Source organism: Trichoderma evansii (genome assembly GCF_050947405.1).
Source record: "Trichoderma evansii strain SZMC 28006 chromosome Unknown GGI43scaffold_13, whole genome shotgun sequence".
Lineage (NCBI taxonomy): Eukaryota > Fungi > Ascomycota > Sordariomycetes > Hypocreales > Hypocreaceae > Trichoderma > Trichoderma evansii.
The window spans coordinates 286,915-305,428 of NW_028145193.1; the positions used below are offsets into that span (position 1 = coordinate 286,915).

An 18,514-nucleotide genomic window follows, 5' to 3' on the forward strand; every position below is an offset into this window, starting at 1 on the left:
TATACTTATGGTGGATACAACTAAAACATGTCAATTAATAGTGGTAGAGTTCATTAGCACAGGTAGCCTATTTGTTTTAATTGTCTCATACTCGCAGAGAGAATAAAGAGTAATATGTAGGTTGCCAATGGACTCGGGTTATTCTGGCAGTTTCCAGCTTTCCATCTTCAGCCCTATTGCCACAGGTTTAGTCATTCGCCATGATAGTGCGGAGTATAGCCCGGCATACCCGCGCTGTAGAAAGCGTGGCTGAACTTCTAAGCCATATCAGCAGCGCACGTACCTGTCAGGAGCAAAGCCCCCGATGACAAGTCTCCACAGAGTTTTACCAAAAATGGCCACTAGACCCTGAAAACTTATCGCCCACGAGAGTATCAAAAAATTTTCACCAACAATGAATAGAGCAGGACCCACGTGGCCCAGGCTAGTTTGGTAGATATCAGAGGGGGCAGGGCCTCTCTCCCCCATAAAAAGGTGTTGAAAGGAGAAAAGAAAGACTCTGTGAATATCCCCTCTGTTGATAGCAGTAGTTGTTGCGGAAGCCGTCTCTGCATAATGAGGTCTCGTAATGTGGAGCCTTTGATTCAAAGGCTGCCACCCCTTAAAAGAGCCGCTAGTCTTACAGAGGCAGAGGCACGCCAGGCGCTGCGTTGTCTTCACGAGTTTTCTTACTACCCAATCCCAGATGTGCTAGGACAAGATCTGCCCAGAAAAACGCAGGACGCACCCGTGCTGGACTCTGGTTATGTCTCAGAAAACGATGCTGATGAGATATCCAACGAGAATAAAGCCATATCTCTCTATCTGGAACCCTTGGAACGCGACTTTGCTGTTCGATGGCTTACGGGATTTGTTGGACAGGCCTGGGAACTCTCTCTTAGTGACGAGACCCGAGATGGCTTAGTTGATGCGGCATGTTCACTATTGTCACATCTGACTTCGACTGAGAATGGATGCAGTACGACTGATGAGGAGGATCTTGGCATGACGCGCCGGTTTCAGTTTTCGACAGGTGACAACGCGGAGGAACTCGTTGTTGATCTCTACGATACCCCTATGCAAACGGGAGAAGATCATACAGATGTTGGCTTGCAGACTTGGGGAGCATCTATTGCATTCTCTCAGATGCTTTGCAGTGCACCATCAGATTTTAACTTGGACCGGAGAACGCTTGATTCCTCCACACGAATCGTTGAGCTTGGTGCTGGGACGGGCCTTGTTAGCATGGTGCTTGCAAGCCTTCTGCGCTCAATAACTGATTCGCTCCCATCCATCGTTGCGACGGACTATCATCCCACCGTGTTAAAGAATTTGGAAAGAAATGCAGCCTCTCTCGGCTCTAAGGCGGAACTTACGGCGTTGATGCAAGTCGCTCATCTTGACTGGTGTGCCCCGACACGGGAGCCCCCTCTGGATGTATTGGCAGACATAGTTATTGCTGCAGATGTTGTCTACGCTGAGGAACATGCTCGCTGGCTTCGTCATTGTGCTACCCGTATCCTCGCTCCCGGGGGCGTCTTCTGGCTGATGGTTTCTATCAGACCAAATGGCAAATTCGAAGGCGTTTGCGATTCAATCGAGGCCATATTTGCTGAGCATTATACGACCACTACAGATAGCTGCCAGCATCTAAAGATCCTGGGCAAGCAGTGGATAGACAAGAAGCATAATATCGGACGGGCTGACGAGGTTGGTTACAGGCTCTTCAAGATTGGCTGGGCATAGGTGAATTCCGCGAACCAGCAACTCTTTTGGCGGTTTTATTTTCTTTTTTATTTTCAAATTTTGTTTTATTTGCTTCATAAGCGGAAAGATTGGTGTATAGAGCGTTTTTTACGGCAAAATAGACAAAAGTGGATACTTCATTAGAGAGAAGGGCCATGGATAGACAGACTATAGACTATTAGAATGTTCTTACTTAGATATCGCATTTTTACTCTGAATAATTTTTTTTAAAGACAATCAGGGTTATATACAACTGGAGCTTATCCTGAACGCTTTAACGATACACGCACTCCATTCAAGCTGCTAGTTGTTAGTGCAATATTTTCTTGCCATGGTCGAGCATCCCTCGACTCAAGACTTTCAAATTCTTGAAGAAATCGAATAAGCACATAGCTAGCCTCCATTATAGCAAATTGCTCTAAAAGTAAACAAGTTAGTTAAAAAGTCGAGCATTTATGAATAATTTACTCACGGCCAATACATATTCGAGGGCCACCATTGAATGGGACGAACTCCCACGATAACCGGAGCGACTTCCATCGCGAGGGATTAAATTCCTCAGCATCGGCGCCATACACTTCCTGTTTGCGATGGAGACCGAATACATTATAAACAACCGGAGTTCCCTTGGGGATAAATAGAGGGGATTTCCCCTCCAGGCCTCCCCCTCGTGGAAGGACTGTGTCACAGATTGCAACTCGTGAGTTGACCGGAACCGGGGGATAGAGTCGTAAGCTTTCATTAATAGTATAGCGAATATATCTGCATTGTGAAATGTTGTCAAATGTTGGTGGCTGATTCTGGAATTGCGCGACTTCATTTCGTAGCATTGACCACAATTGCGGTCGCGTCGAAAGCATGAAGAAAATATTGGCGATGAGGCTTGCAGTGGTATCTCTACCGGCCACAAGAATGTTCAAAATTTCATTCCGAATTTGAATCGGATCTTGAGTGTCTTCAATTATGGCTCGCAAGAGAACATAAGGGAGTGCTTTGGAATCCGAGCTGTTTCCACGCAAGGCATCGTGAACAAGTTCATCGACAAACTTGTGTACGACGTTTACATGATGCTGAAACTTTGGGTCTGGTTTAAGAATAGCCAGTCCCCCTAACGCGATATGCGTTGCTATTCGATCTTGTGCGTATTGAATTGAATCTTTAAACCCCTTTAGTTTAGTGTGATAGTCGTGCTGCTCCTGAAGTAAGCTATTGGTAGACTCTCCTAATAGAAAGTCGGTGGCCATATCCATAGTAAAACGCAGTATTAGTTCTTGGAGCTCTACCTCCTTCCCGTCAACGATGACGTCCATCAAGCGCTTAACGTGAGTCTCTAGCATTGACAAATCCATGAGTTGTTTACGGGCGAATTGAGGTCGAAGAAGAGCACGTGAATGGGTCCAAGCAGCACCATCTGAGCTAAAAATTCCAGCTCCCATTAGAGGATGAAGTGCTTTTTTTCGCTCATCTTGCAAATTGTAGTCTTTGAAACGGGTAGATAGAACCGTTTTAATGATTTCATGATCCCGTGTCATAATGCCTGTGTTGATAATATTTGTCTCAGCCAATATATATACGAGAGTAAATATCGAGTTTACATAGCTATAGACTTGACATACCTACTGTCCCCAGCATGTTGAGCTGGTATGTTTCCCCGACTTCATCGTGTCGTTTTGTTACTGTTTCTAGAAACCGATGCTTGGTGAATGCCTTAAAGTTACTGATGAGTAGATCAATTCCATAAAATGGATCCTTGTGAGGGTATTTGATCTGGATAGGTTCGCATCCATGCTGTTGCGAAAACTCTCTCTGCTTTTTGGAGCTGCTAATTCTATAGGATATGAATTTGTAGAGGCAGTAGAATATGCCCCCAGTATACAAAGCCAACGCGATTCTGCTGAGATCCATCACGTTAGCAAAATATTGAGATAATGGATACCAATATTACCACCACTACTTAGCCTACTTCCCAATCTGTCATGAGACAGTACTTATAGACGGAGTGCTTGTGTCTCATCGGAAGGATGCTCGGTCGATTGATGAGCGCTAATGCTCAATCAAGTCTATCCCACTTAGAGCAATTGTTTCGCCAGGTGCAGCTCGCGGCGTAAGACAAATATACACACATACCACAGAACCATACACTATTTGGGGGGCAACCATATTCGGCAAGAAAACTGTTTTTTCACGGTTGAGTCATTTATGTAACTTCTATACATGGGCAGGGCTACAAAATGCAGAATGCTTGTCAGTGAGAACCTACAAATCAGCCCACCACCACCTTCGACTCTAGCCTTGCTTTATGTGGAACTCCTTGCAAAGAGCAATTAGCCTCCGTTGATACCATCCGTCGCCATAGGCCACCCTTTCTCCGAAAATGAAGATTCTATGTTTGCATGGACGTGGTTCCAATAATGAGGTTAATTTTTGCTCATTATATCTCATACAGACTCTCGCCAGCACACTGAACTAATTCACATCATGGAGGTTATTATAGATCTTTCAAGCCCAGACTGCCTCTCTGAGAAGCATTTTGGATGATTATTCGTTCGATTTCGTTCAAGGAACAGAGCTACATACAGAGGGTACGTCATCACTGTCCAATTAAAGCCACATATGAAGTTCTTATCATTTACCCATATAGGAAATTGGTCTGTGTTCACTACCCAATTCTCAAGTTTGCCTCAGTACGGATACTACAATCCTCTGAGTCCATCATCTGTTAAAAATGCAGAGGAACATCTATTAGAACTCATTGAGGAGGAAGGAGGATTCGATGGAGTGTTGGGTTACTCTGGAGGGGCTGCATTTGCAGCTCAAGCGATTATTCGGCACAACCAAAGAGATCCGAGTGAACCGCTGTTTCGATTTGCAATCTTTGTCAACGGTGGGACTCCTATCAAGGCATTCACACTGAGTGAAGAGAAGGTAATGACTGGAGCAGTAGACACTGCGGCGATAGATAAGGAATTGGCAGCAACCTTCTTTCGCCCCTCAAACATGCGAGTGCGCAAAGGGGATAGCAGAGAAGAAGCCGAAAAGGCTATTGAATCCAGAAAGGAAGAAATGAAGTCCATTCAGACAGGCAGGCTTAGCGATGGAAGATATTTTTTGACTGATGGAAAACTTGGTCTAACGAGATACGAGGGTGCACTAGATGGCCCGCTTGTTGACATCCCAACACTTCACGTTAGGAGCGTACTCGAAGATGATGCTAATCTGGGGCTTAACTTGTTGAATTTATGCAATCCAGACTTGGTTCGAGAATACCATCATCCATTTGGACATGATTTCCCCAGAGGGCTAGAGGAGATCCGAAAGATTGCAGATATGATTGTCGAGTTGGTGGAATCAGCATAACTATATACTTAAACAAGCAACAAGTCAGCTTTATAGTCTATCAATACCAAATGAAAATTCATTTCCCATATTCTTTCCACAATAGCTGCTTGGGTCTTCGATGCCAACAACTTGCATCTCGGCCACCGTCGCTCCGAGGCCATCTGCGACATAAGATCCCTCAATTGACAGTCTCAAGAATCGAACTTGTGCTAGTTTACGAAGCTCCACTACGGTGATATTCCCTCCCCGTATTTGAATGGCTCGTGCTTCCTGGGGATCGTATGGTGCTGATATCTCCACCTTCTGCGTGGGGTGCAGCTCTTGAAAATCCTTTGTTGCCTCGTTGCTCCCAAGTAGCCTAAAACTAGAAGGTGGCACACCGCCCCAGTTGAGGATAATTTTTGAAACATCGCGTGGCTTATTGCCTTGCAACTCAACAGTAACTGATGCCGTTTGGGGGCTAGCTGGTTGCCACACGGTCGAATTCGCTCCGTCAACTATTGCATACGGATAATTTCCAGCGGACCAGTCGGAATCAGAGGCAACTGGCCGGCACAAGGCTAGATCCTCTTTTGCATAGCTGATATCAGGTCGTCTTGTTGGAACGACAATCGACTCCCCTATAGCCATTCGATATGCTTTCACATCTGGATTTCCACTAAGTATGCGCAAGTTTACATATTTTTCCGCGTTTGAGGATGTGTTGCGTCGAGTAATTGTAGTAGTTTCCATCTCAATCGTCACATCGAATGATGCGTTCTGCCATTTCATTCCCTTTATTTGGATTCCGCCTGGAAGTTGGGGTGGTAGAACTGGGTCAAGATAAAATGCCTCTGCATTTGAGCGCATGCCCGTAAGGCCATGAGTAAAGTATTGTAAGTAGCCGCCAGCCCCAGTAAGAAAGGGAAACGCTGGGTTAAGTCCGAAGATAAAGGCGGGGTTATGAACTCCTTCGGGCTCTGAATCCAGCATTGTCTCGCTGAATTGATAGAAGGGTTGGCGAATATATGACTCCGATGAGCGCTGCATGAAGGTATACGAGGCACATCCCTTCTGTTGCAGCTGAGCTTCAGAGATCGCATAGATGGACCATGTCATCGCTGGGCCATCTGCTGTATTAACTGAAGAATACTGATATCACAGGTTAATTTCCTCTTGAATAATATAAAAATAAGAGTAGGGGCACCTACATATGCAACGTCATTTCGCGCTTGTGCATCACTCAGCTGAAATTGCAGCGGGTAGTTGATTAAGCCCACGCTGGCTTGTTTGACCCGCCACGTGCCATCCATCCCAGAAAACTCGATAATAATTTTTTTTTTCTCATCATACGGAATGTACATGTTTTCTGCAATATGAGACCAATTTTGAGGGACTTGTATATTTAAGCGGCTGGCAGCTGATGGCGCCCAGTTACCAAGTAGCTGCTTGATGGATACCCCGGTGAATGCGCCATTGTTAATATTATAGGCAAACTCATCCTGTAAAGCAAATTGCTCAGTCAGTATCAATATCTGGTAAATAATTGATTACTCTCAAAATGATAACATACCGGCTCTCCCAATTGAATGGTTTCATATTTTCCAGTAGAAGTATTGTGAAATACATAAGCAGCAAACATATCAGCAACCTTTTTTATGACGGGCCATCCTTGTTTAGCAAGCCAGTTCAGGTCATTTGTTTGCTGAAAGTACTGCCAATGAGCTAATGCGATATCAGAGTTGATATGGTACTGATAGCCCTTGCATACCCCGGTGCCCGTACAGTTGCCAAATCGGCCACTGGTCCACGGATATAGCGCCCCGGAAAAGTTATAATACTGGGCATTTTTAACAGCTTGATCTAGATGAAGCGCGCGGTAATTATTGATGCTTGCTGCATACTGTGGGTAGAGAGAGAGTATCGAAGGATATACCCATGTATCCGCATCCCAGAATACTAATCCAGCGTAAGAATCGCTTGAGAGACCGCTGACGGAAATTGAATTGGCGAATCCAGAGTCTTCGGGGAGAAGGCCGGCGAGAATGTGGAATAGCGATGCTCGCGTGCGGATTTGCAAGTCTTCGTTGCCTCTAATCAAGATGTCCCCATCGTTCCAGACCGCGTCCCATTTCTCTGTATGCTCGGATATTAGATCATGCCACTCAGCAGATCTTGCCGAGATCGCCACGTTCTTCGTAAGTGCCAGCGTGTCAACCGGAAAAGCTGCTGTGGAACCAATGCCTACAAATTTGTACACGGTCAAGGTGTCCCCCCGCGTCAGATCCCAGTCCCAAGTGCTCGCTACGGTGCTAGAGTTTGTGGAGACCCAAGGATACCCCTCACCGTTGTGCCTCGTACTAGATCCGCGCCGCAGGTTATCCACGTTTATAGAATTAGCATTCGCACTTTCGAATTTGACTGTGGAGACAACATATGCTTTGCAATAGTCGATTCCCGATGGCTTCACGCTCGTCCAAATCGTAGCGTCTTTGTCGAACAATTTGTCATGAAAATCGGCCCGTACAGCGCCCGCCCCATCTAAAATATCGGTTATCTTTAGCTTCGTATCCTGGCTGACTGAGAGATCTAAACGAACGATCCCCAAGTTGAGCCGTGCTCGGTGCGCAAGAACGGTGTAGTTCAGCTGATAGGTAGTGCTATGTCCTAACGGATTCCACGTAATGTTGGTCTGCACAATTCCATTTTGGACTGAAAATGACTGGTGAAACGACGTAATAGTAGAAGGATCGACTCCGGGTTCATAAGTCTGGCCGTCCTGTGTTGTAACCGTAAGACCAGTCCAATCCGGAATACCGCTGATAACAGACTCTCCTCCCCGTTTCAGATTATCAGGAACGAGGGTGTGCGTGATATTTTGCTGAACATCCCAGAATCCAGAAATGGTTCCAAATGTGGCTCTTGGTTGATCCAGCGGCCACGCTATATGATCACAAGACTGATTAGCATTGTTCCACAGGATGCAAACTCAAAGAAATCACGCTATACAAACAATTTAACATATAGCCACCGGTGGAATTATTTTGATATATCCAGTATCCAACACCTTCAGCCGGTAGCCGCTGGCCAAAATATCCATTCGCCACGTAGGGTGAGTTTTGATAACGATTTGCAATGAACTGCTTTGTAGAAAGGATCCAAGGGTCAGAATCTGTAGAACCAGGACGTCCCCAGACGCCAATAGCTAATGCTACTAAAACGAAGGACTTTTTCATGATTACGGCATGGAGGTTAAGCTTGATCTTGAGAACATGCGGAGTACATAAGTAAGCCCTTTATTTCTCTCGGAGAGATTACAGGATCCCCCCGTCATCGGCATGAACTTTTTGCGGCTCGCTACGAGAAAGTTAACAAGATTAATATACACATACAACTTAGTACCAGAACAGAAATAACGGGGACAATCAGTGCTGCGATCGTACGTCTACAACAGATTTATCTATGCCAGTCATTCAGGAGCTCCTATTTCTGCTGGATACCAACTGGTGTCAATCTCGTATTAGTGTTCCAGACCGATAACTAGTACGAAAGCTAAGTAAACGCGCAAATGAAGATAAAAAAAAAGGTATAAATAATAATAAAAAGTTCTCGTAATAGACCCCGATTGCCGTCGGGATGTGACCGATTCGAGCAGTTGGCTCGAAACAACGCTGCACAGAATAAGCGCTATAATACGTAGCTGCTAAGTGCTTCCCCATCCTTGACTAACGGGCCGACGGATTCCCGCCGGGGACTCAAACTCATGGTTGAGTTAGATTTCGAGGTCTTGTGTAGTTATCCTAAATATGGTGATTACGCATGTGGTGAAACAAGGAAATGAAGTGCGGAATCAAAATTACTTGCCTACGATCTTGCATCCGCACTATTGTCGTCAGCTTACGCCGGCGTTGGCAACTATGAGGAACGGGCCGAAATGGCAGAATCCCTGCAAGTCATTCCATCAATCAGCGAACAACTTATTTTAAAAACGACATGATAAACAAAAGATTTCGTATTATCTAGCAACTATATCTAAGAAAGACATAGACTAAGATAACTAGTAGATGAAATAAAAAAAAGTTCCATTATTGCAAGACTTTGAAGATACGAGTTAGTGTGCATATAAAGTTCTTAGTTATGATGCCGTACGCAGAGATTTTCCCCAGATTTAGGTCGTCTTAGCGCCTAACAAGTACAACTTTTTGGTTTTCGTACAGGTGATTGGTTCGTTTGGCTTCCAAAGTCATCCGCTAAGCAACATTCAAGGGGGGTACTGTACAATGTATGAAACGCCCCACCATAAATGCGCCGCACACCAAAATCGTAAATACAACCCTCCTTTTTCCGATTATACATAGGTATCTTTATATAGAAATTTAATCATTTTATTTCATTTTGTTAAGAAAAAGTTAGTTAGTTAAAGTCACGATATTAAAATTATAATAGTAAAAAAGGTAGGGTATTCGCATACTTTTGACTACTAAGTAGCACGCAGTCCAGCTTGGTATCACATTTTGATGCTTGCACAAGCTCCATACAAACAGTACAGCAGAGCTAGCCTATATTCGCAGGAAGCCGGGCAATGATACACGGAGACTGAAAGAAAGAGGGTTATACGAATGACGAATGACCAAATGTGGGACAGGTGTTTGCGGAGACTTGCCATTACAGAATTGTAGTCTAGTTTTGCGCCAATACTATTATAGAGCTACCCAAATATACACCCACAGCGCAGGGCTACCCCAGCATACTCCAGAATCGTGTTAGCACGATGATCGATTATCCTGTCGCCGCCGGTTAAAGATATCCGCATATACACTATTCCATTCTTGCTTATAGAACAAATCACTCTCATATTGTTAGCATAGCCTCATTTGTATTAATCAGTGTTTTCAAGCACGCTACTCAAGTCGCATATTCATTCGCCTGTGATGAATAACTTATAAAGGCCCTCCAAGTATATCCTTCATACTCGTTGAGAAGAGCTGTATCTCTTCCTTTTCTTTTCAAATTTGTATTGTCAAGGTTGACATCGCTGCGATGGAGCCTCTCGCCATTATCGGTATGGCCTCTCGGTTCCCCCAGGAGGGGGACAACAACGAGAACTTTTGGAAGATGCTCATGACTGGCCGATCTGCCATGACCCCATTTCCAAAGAATAGATTTGATATGGACGGGCATTACCACCCAGATGTTGAACATGGAGGAACAGTTAGTGTCTTTTATGAGTGTTTGTTCTTACATGTATACTGACAGGATGAATAGTTTCACGTGAAAGGCGGTCACTTCATGAAGGGTGATCCTTCAGAATTTGATAATCAGTTCTTTTCAATTCCCAAAGGCGAGGTGATGTCTCTAGATCCTCAGCAGCGTCTGATTATGGAGAATGTCTACCAAGCTCTAGAGAATGGTATGTACTACCTTTCCTATAACACTCATTCTGTACTTGGTCACTCATTTAGTCACAGCTGGCATTCCATTGGATCGAGCGGTAGGGTCGAATACTTCAGTATTCAGTAGTGGTTTTAATCATGACTATCTCCAGCTGTTGAACAGCGATCCAGAGATTAAACTAAAATATAAGCCCATGGGGACCAGTAATTCTATCATTTCCGGCCGTGTCAGCTGGTTCTTCGACTTCAAAGGCCCAAGTCTTACTGTTGATACAGCATGCTCTAGTTCTATGGTTGCTTTCCATTTGGGAGCTCAAAGCTTAAGAAATAACGAGTCTGAAATGTCCGTCATCTGCGGTGTTAATGTATTCACCTATCCCACAGATTGGTTTGGCATGGACCACCACGGATTCCTCGCTGGCGATGGCAAGTCTTATAGCTTCGATCATCGTGCCAGTGGATACTCCAGAGGAGAGGGCGTTGGAACAATTATCCTAAAACGCCTTTCTACGGCTCTCAGAGATGGAGACACTATCAGAGCGGTTTGCTTAGCAAGCGGCCTGAATCAAGATGGACGAACACCCGGTATCACACTACCCAGCGGGCCTGCACAAGAGCAAATGATACGTGAGGTGTACAAACGGGGAGGGTTAGACATAGGAAAAACTGCCTATGTTGAAGCTCATGCTACAGGAACCGCAGCCGGAGATCCGATAGAAGCACGAGCCATTGCAAACACCTTCGCCACTGCTGATAGAGAGTCGCCGTTAATAGTAGGAGCTGTCAAATCGGCCATTGGGCACACAGAAGGAGCTTCAGGCCTGGCTGGTATCATCAAATCTGTGATGATCTTAGAATCAGGAATGATTCCTCCGAACGCAAATTTTGAGAAGGCAAACCCAAAGATTCCTATTGACAAATGGAAAATCAGGCTGCCACTGCAGCCTACACCATGGCCCGCACCGGGTATGAGGCAGCTGTCGATAAATTCTTTCGGCTTCTCTGGTACAAATGGCCACGTTGTTCTTGTTGATGCTCTTCATTACTTAGAACAACAAAAACTGTCTGGATTTCACAAAACTTTGCCTTATCCGAATACCGCTCACAACGGCCATACTAATGGCGAAAGCGAAAACGCAACGAATGGCCATACTAATACCAACGGCCACGCTCAAACCAACGGTCACGTTGAAACGAATGGACATGCTCAAACCAACGGACATACCCACACCAATGGTGATTCTACAACAGCTCGTCCTCCATTGGTTTTTGCTTTCTCGTCGTTTGATGAGCAAGGTGTCCAAAGAAATGCTAATGCCTTGGCGGATTACCTCAAAGATCTGCCCTCTGATCCTTCCAGCAATGCAAAGAATTACTTGAATGACCTAGCATATACCTTGGCAGCCAAGCGCACTGCATTTCAGTGGCGGTCCTACTACCTTTCAAAGAGTTTGGATGATCTAGCTCAGAAGCTAGCCACAGATTCATCTCTTCTGAAGCCAGTCCGGACCAGGGGAGTTCCTAACATTGGTTTTGTATTTACTGGCCAAGGAGCTCAGTGGTACGCTATGGGACGTGAGCTGTTAGCCTTTTCTATTTTTAAGGAAAGCTTAGAAAGCGCTTCTCGTTATATGCAGGAGCTGGGAAGCCCCTGGTCTCTATATGGTACGTCGTTGATCTACTACTGTGAACACGTCCCTAAGATAATATGATTATATCACTAAACACGTAACGCAGAGGAACTTCTCAAAGATCAAGCTGATTCTCAAATCGACAAACCACAATTGGCTCACCCGTCCTGCACTGCAATTCAAGTTGCTCTTGTTGACTTACTATCTTCTTGGAACTTGCGGCCTACACGTGTTGTCGGTCATTCATCCGGTGAGATTGCAGCTGCGTACTGTTCAGGGAAAATTTCCAGGCGAACAGCTTGGAAAGTTGCGTATTACCGAGGTTACGTCTCTGCCCGAGTTTCAAGCAGTGGAGCAATGCTTGCAGTCGGTTTACCAGCTGCAAGCTTGGATGAGTACCTCCAAAAGGTCAATTCTCAACTGTCTGGTGAATTGACTGTAGCTTGTTACAATAGCCCCAAAAACCATACTGTATCCGGAGATACTATAAAGATTGACGAGCTGAAAAGGATCCTTGAAGAAAAGGAGGTTTTTGCCAGGAAACTTAAAGTTAAGACTGCGTATCATTCATCGCATATGAAAGATGTAGCAGATGAATATTTGCAACTGCTAGGAGATATTGAAAAGCCATCAGATATCCAGTTCCCAGCAGACATGTATTCAAGTGTCACAGGCAACCGTATCGAGGGTGATCTAACCTCACAATATTGGGTTGACAACCTGATTTCACCTGTACGCTTCACAGATGCATTGCTTAAGATGTCTTCAGAGAGCTCTTCCAAAAGTTCGATGAGAGTCAACTCTAGCAATAGTGCAATCCAAGAAATCGTCGAAGTTGGTCCTCATTCAGCTCTCCGTAGCGCCATCAAGGAAACTCTCACTAGCCATTTCAATGATAATCAGCTCATTGGATATCACGCAGTTCTAAATCGCAACACTCCGGGTACTGAGACTCTTCTGACATCCGTTGGAAACTTGTTCGCACGTGGCAGCGTGGTTGATCTTAGCGTTGTGAATCAGGCATCACCATCTCATTCAAACGAGCAGTCGCCAACAATGCTCGTCAATTTGCCTCCTTATGCTTTTAACCATAGTCAAAACACATGGTATGAGAGTCGGCTGAGTCGCAACTACCGCTTTCGAAAATATCCACGCCATGATCTATTCGGAGCTCCTGTTCCCGATTGGAATCCAGAAGAACCAGTTTGGCGCAACTTTGTACGAATCTCTGAACAGCCTTGGTTGAGAGACCATGTGGTAAGTCAACGACCGTTTGTTACGCATAAAAAGTTAAAAAATTCTAACAGAACATAGGTCACTGGCAGTATTGTCTACCCTGGGTAAGATATTTTGTTCGGATACTTATTTGAAATGAAAGGTAAAAGCTAAATTTTTCACAGCGTGGGGTATATCATTATGGCTATTGAAGCCTCGAAACAAATTGCATCACCGGATCTGAAGCTACTCGGGTTTCACCTCAAAGACATTTCAATCAAAAGCGCCCTTATTATTCCCGACAATAAAGAAGGAGTCGAAGTCAAATTTTCAATGGTCGGCATGGACGAATCCAGTCTCGAGAAATCGAAATCGTGGAGAAAGTTTACTGTCACAAGCTATAACAGCATAGCAGATGACTGGGTAGAGCATTGCACAGGCTATATCCAAACGCAATATGAAGTCTTGCCTGGCCCAATCGATGAGGGACTTGAAGAAGCTTCAGAAGTCCAGGCCTCCAAGAAGATGCTTCAGGACAGCATTTCACGATGCACCACACCTACAAGCATTAACTATGATAACCTGGATACTATTGGACTACACTTTGGGCCTCTGTTTCAAAACTTGTCTGAAGTTGTTGTCAATAAGGGCCAAGGCGAAGTGTCTTCATTTATCACTGTTCCCGACGTCGCCAAAATTATGCCCAAGAATTTCGTTCACCCTCATATGATTCATCCATCTACAATGGATTCCATGATGCATCTCTTTATAGCTGGTAAGTCAACGAATTGATTGCTTTCTTCTATTGAAGCATTACTAATCACATTCTTTGTGTAGGTGTTCTTGATGTCACTGACAAAACTACATTGGAGTCTCCTATGGTTCCAACCTTCATCAAAGAAGTCCGTGTCTCTGCCAAGATAGAAAGCACTGCCGGTCACAAATTTAGAGGATTTGGAGTCTCAAAGTTAACTGGATTTCAAAAATTCCACAGTGACATCACAATTTGGGATGAGAAGACGAATGAAGAGAGAATTGCCGTCAGGGGCTGGTCAGGTAAATCTCTGGGATCAGAAATATCTGCAGCCGAGGCAAAGAAGATGTGCCACGTTGTAAAGTGGATGCCTGATCTCAACTTGGTTAAACAACCCAAGCTCAAGGCAGCGCTTGCTTCCGATCGGGAGAACGAGGAATATCGACAAAATATCAGAAAGCTGCAACTAGCATCAATTCTATTCGTCACTCTGGCTTTGAAAGACTTGAAAGACTATCCAGTCAGTAATTATGAAGGTCATTTCAAGAATTATTACGAGTGGTGTGTTAAAGTTCGAGACGACTTACACCAAAATTTGTTGCCTCATCTTGACTTCGACGAATGGAAGCAATATATGGACAATGAGCCGTTGAGAGAAAGTCTATTTGACGACATTATGAATAGTGCAGATGGCAGACTCTTGAATAGAATGGGGAGAAATTTGGCGCCTGTTTTGAGGAAAGAAGTCGATCCTCTGCAACTGATGTTCGGCCAAGACAATATTCTGGATGAACTGTACAGGAACATGGTTGAATCCGGAAACTTGCCTAATCTTTTGGCAGCATATCTTGAAATTGTCCATCATAACAACGTTAATCTCAATATTATGGAAATTGGAGCTGGAACTGGTTCACTCTCTGCCCCAGTATTGGAGGCTTTGGGCCCATCTGCAGCTAACGAAGAAAGACTGCTCAATGACTCAGCTATTGCGAAGTACACTTATACTGACGTATCATCAGCATTCTTTGAGAAGGCTAAAGACAAGTTCAAGAGATGGAGAAACCTTATGGAATTCCGAACTTTCAACATTGAATCTGACGCTATTGAACAAGGGTTCGAAAAAGGCACATACGATTACATCTTTGCCGGAAATGTCATCCATGCTACTGCTGATCTCGAGAAAGTCTTATCAAACTTACGGTCGTTACTAAAGCCAGGTGGTAAACTAGTGATGCACGAAGGCATTCGGCAAGGTATGTGTACATTAACATCTTTACGCTCAAACATCATGCGTGGTATAAGTACATCCGAAAGGATATTTGTACCCTGCAATCTATTTGAGCTCCTTATGCCCCATTTCCATAGATCTTGTCTAACATCTTTATTTTTTATTTAGATCTTCTTTGGCTTCCGCTTTCCTTTGGTCAATTAAAGGGTTGGTGGCTGAGCATAGAGCCAAACCGCAAATGGTGTCCGTCTATATCTGAGACTGAATGGGATTACGTGCTCCGTAAAGCAGGCTTTACAGGCATAGCGACCGTTCTCGAAGACCGCGAAGTTGCCGATATTCGTGGACAAAGCATTATGGTTGCTGAAAATAACGAGGATATTGGGCTGCAAGATGCCAATAGGAAGATTCATATTATCTCTTCAGCGGCGACCCAGAACTTGGCATCTGCTTTGCAGGCTAAGATTATCAAGGACTTCGGGTATAAGAATTGTTCAATCGTCAGTCTTACAGATTTGTCAGACGTTGAACTCATATATGATACATGCATTTCACTCATCGACCTAGAAAGCCCTATTCTTTCTCAGCTTACAGAAGAGCGATATGACGCCTTGAACCATATTATTGCCACAAGCGACGGCGTTCTTTGGGTTTCGGGAGATTTTGAGAAGGATCCTTCTCAGTATATGACTACAGGCCTCATCAGAACGGTGAGATGGGAGCGTGACCTCGACGCTCCGAATCTGGTCACTTTAGCGGTAGCAGAGCCTCGACCCGAAGATGATCAACTTCTCGAATCAATTCTTTCCGTATTCAAGCATCAATATGTGGACAGCATAGATGATGAAAGCAAGAACGCTGAATACTTTTTGAAAGCTAGTCACTTGCTCACAAATCGGCTCATTGATGCTCAGAGTGTCAATAGCTTCATTCATTCCAACTTTGCTGAGGCGGACCCTAAACAAACGCCTCTTGGAGAAGCTGGCCGACCAATTATGCTGGATACTTCTTCACCGGGATCCTTAAGCGCTCTACACTTTGCTACAGATCCAGTTTGGGCCCGCCCGCTTTCTGAAAACGAAGTGGAGGTGGAAATCCACGCTGTCGGACTCAATTTCCGAGATGTATTAATTGCCATGGGCGAGCACGTCGCAGCCTGTCTTGGAAACGAAGCAGCAGGCTATGTGTCTCGTATTGGGTCTAAAGTCACTAACGTCCAAGTAGGAGACAGAGTAGTTTACATGAACGGACTTGTTGATGGCGGATGTCTCAAGACGTTCGGAAGACAAGTTGCAGATGCTGTGGTTAAACTCCCAGACTCCGTGAGCTTCGAAGACGCTGCTAGTCTCCCATGTGTGTACTCTACAGCAATTCATGGACTCTATGACATTGCTCGCTTATCTGAAGGAGAGTCTGTTCTTATTCATGCTGCGGCTGGTGGTGTTGGACAAGCCGCCATTCAGCTAGCAAACCTAGTTGGAGCGGAGATTTTTGCGACAGTGTCTACTCCTGAAAAGCGAGATCTTCTCATCAACGAATACGGTGTAAAGAAAGATCACATCTTCTCAAGTCGTGACCTATCGTTTGTGAAGGGAGTTATGCGCATGACGAATAATCGCGGCATAGATGTTGTTCTTAATTCGCTATCTGGTGATGCTTTGCGTGCTTCCTGGGATGTCTTGGCACCATTCGGACGATTCATTGAGATTGGCAAAAAGGACGCTCAATCAAACGGAAGAATCGATCTTAGCCCATTGCTGCGCCAAACAGTAATGGCCAGTGTCGATTTAACAACGATCATGAACTACAAGCCTAAAAAGCTTGGGCAGCTTATCACTGAGACAGTGCGACTCTTCGCCGATGGCAAAGTAAGAGTGGCGAAACCCACCAGGGTTATGGACTACACGCAGATTGAAGAAGCTTTCCGATCTCTACAGTCCGGTAAAAGCATGGGGAAGACTGTTTTCAAGCCTAACCCAACCGATATTGTTCCCATCATGCCTGAGAAGCCTTCGCCGTTACAATTTGATCAGAATTCATCATACGTCTTGGCCGGAGGTCTCGGAGGCTTGGGAAGAAGCATAGCACGTTGGATGGTATCGCGCGGAGCAAAGCATCTGATATTTATGTCAAGATCAGGCGCAGCAAGTGAGTCTGCGCAAGAGCTTGTAAAAGAATTAGAGGCGACTGGCTGCAATATCCATGTCTTCGCTTGCGATGTTAGCGATGAATCTGCGCTATCAGCCGTTGTTGACGCATGCAAGGCTAAGCTTCCTCCAATTAAGGGATGTGTACAAGGATCTATGGTACTCAAGGTAATAACAGATTGTTTTCTTACAAGTTGACATGCTTTTACTAATACGATCACATAGGACTCAATGTTTGAAAATATGGCTTACGAGAACTTTGATGCTGCATTGAAGCCAAAAGTTCAGGGTTCATGGAATCTTCATAAATTATTGCCTACTAGCATGGATTTCTTCCTTCTTCTCTCTTCTACTACAGGAATTGTGGGCAACCGTAGCCAAGCCAATTATGCCGCCGGTAATACTTATCAAGATGCTTTAGCTGTACACAGACACGCCCTGGGTCTTCCCGCAACTAGTGTCGACCTGGGAAGCATTCTCTCCGTTGGTTATGTGGCTGAGAACAAGAGTCGCCTCAAAGCCATCACGAATATCACATCAGTTCTTGAATCCCTTCGCGAAGACGAGATCCATTTGATATTTGAGTATCATCTTGATAACAGAAATCCTGCAGCGAGCCAAGCGGTGTCTGGTTTGACCAATGCTGCGCTGTATAAGCAGCGTCGCATGCCTGTGCCTAGCTATCTCAATTTCCCTCTATTTAGGCACCTCCAAAGCGAAACGGTGGCCAATAGTGATTCTACTGAGGACGATCCTATTCTTTTGGTCCCCATTCAACTGGCTGCAGCGACAACGGTTGAAGAAGCTACTACCATTGTCTCCAACGGGATCCGATTGAAGCTTTCCAAGCTTCTCTCAATGGCGGCTGATGATATTGACCCAGGTAAATCGATTAGCTCCAATGGAGTCGATTCTTTAGTCGCCACCGAGTTTAGGACTTGGCTGGCCAAGACCCTAAAAGTAGACATGCCTATGTTGGATATCATGGGGACAGGTAGCATTCTCACTATTAGCGAAAAGGCCGCAGGCTTGAGCAAGCTGGTTCAGTTTGCAAGCAGCAGCTAGCTTTCGCATATACCTAAAGATATATTAGTTTAGTATAG

The 18,514-nt window shown here is 44.8% G+C and overlaps 5 protein-coding genes across 5 annotated transcripts; 3 read left to right on the forward strand and 2 right to left on the reverse strand.

The window, feature by feature from the left end:
* Nucleotides 1–208: 208 nt before the first annotated feature.
* On the forward strand, nucleotides 209–1,944 carry GGI43DRAFT_407837 (putative methyltransferase-domain-containing protein). Its single transcript, XM_083206295.1, has one exon. It carries the CDS (start codon nucleotides 556–558, stop codon nucleotides 1,723–1,725), a length of 1,170 nt encoding a protein of 389 aa, XP_083059460.1. The 5' UTR covers nucleotides 209–555; the 3' UTR covers nucleotides 1,726–1,944.
* A 41-nt stretch (nucleotides 1,945–1,985) lies between these two features.
* Nucleotides 1,986–3,696, reverse strand: GGI43DRAFT_428246 (cytochrome P450; the record flags this gene model as incomplete). Its single annotated transcript, XM_083208933.1, has 3 exons — nucleotides 3,342–3,696; nucleotides 2,198–3,262; nucleotides 1,986–2,143 (listed from the first exon to the last, which is right to left on the reverse strand). Exons 1-3 carry the CDS (start codon nucleotides 3,628–3,630, stop codon nucleotides 1,986–1,988), a joined length of 1,512 nt encoding a protein of 503 aa, XP_083059461.1. The 5' UTR covers nucleotides 3,631–3,696.
* Nucleotides 3,697–3,702: 6 nt separating this feature from the next.
* Nucleotides 3,703–5,097, forward strand: GGI43DRAFT_78461 (serine hydrolase FSH). Its single transcript, XM_083210303.1, has 3 exons — nucleotides 3,703–4,141; nucleotides 4,220–4,307; nucleotides 4,367–5,097. Exons 1-3 carry the CDS (start codon nucleotides 4,100–4,102, stop codon nucleotides 5,080–5,082), a joined length of 846 nt encoding a protein of 281 aa, XP_083059462.1. The 5' UTR covers nucleotides 3,703–4,099; the 3' UTR covers nucleotides 5,083–5,097.
* GGI43DRAFT_428248 (glycoside hydrolase family 65 protein) lies at nucleotides 5,098–8,279 on the reverse strand (the record flags this gene model as incomplete). The annotated part of the gene is made up of 4 exons (XM_083208934.1): nucleotides 5,098–6,195; nucleotides 6,255–6,545; nucleotides 6,617–7,986; nucleotides 8,057–8,279. 4 exons carry the CDS (start codon nucleotides 8,277–8,279, stop codon nucleotides 5,113–5,115), a joined length of 2,967 nt encoding a protein of 988 aa, XP_083059463.1. The 3' UTR covers nucleotides 5,098–5,112.
* Nucleotides 8,280–10,070: 1,791 nt separating this feature from the next.
* Nucleotides 10,071–18,476, forward strand: GGI43DRAFT_428252 (type I polyketide synthase; the record flags this gene model as incomplete). Its single annotated transcript, XM_083208935.1, has 8 exons — nucleotides 10,071–10,254; nucleotides 10,309–10,453; nucleotides 10,512–12,101; nucleotides 12,174–13,338; nucleotides 13,468–14,057; nucleotides 14,120–15,289; nucleotides 15,433–17,579; nucleotides 17,637–18,476. Exons 1-8 carry the CDS (start codon nucleotides 10,084–10,086, stop codon nucleotides 18,474–18,476), a joined length of 7,818 nt encoding a protein of 2,605 aa, XP_083059464.1. The 5' UTR covers nucleotides 10,071–10,083.
* Nucleotides 18,477–18,514: the final 38 nt, after the last annotated feature.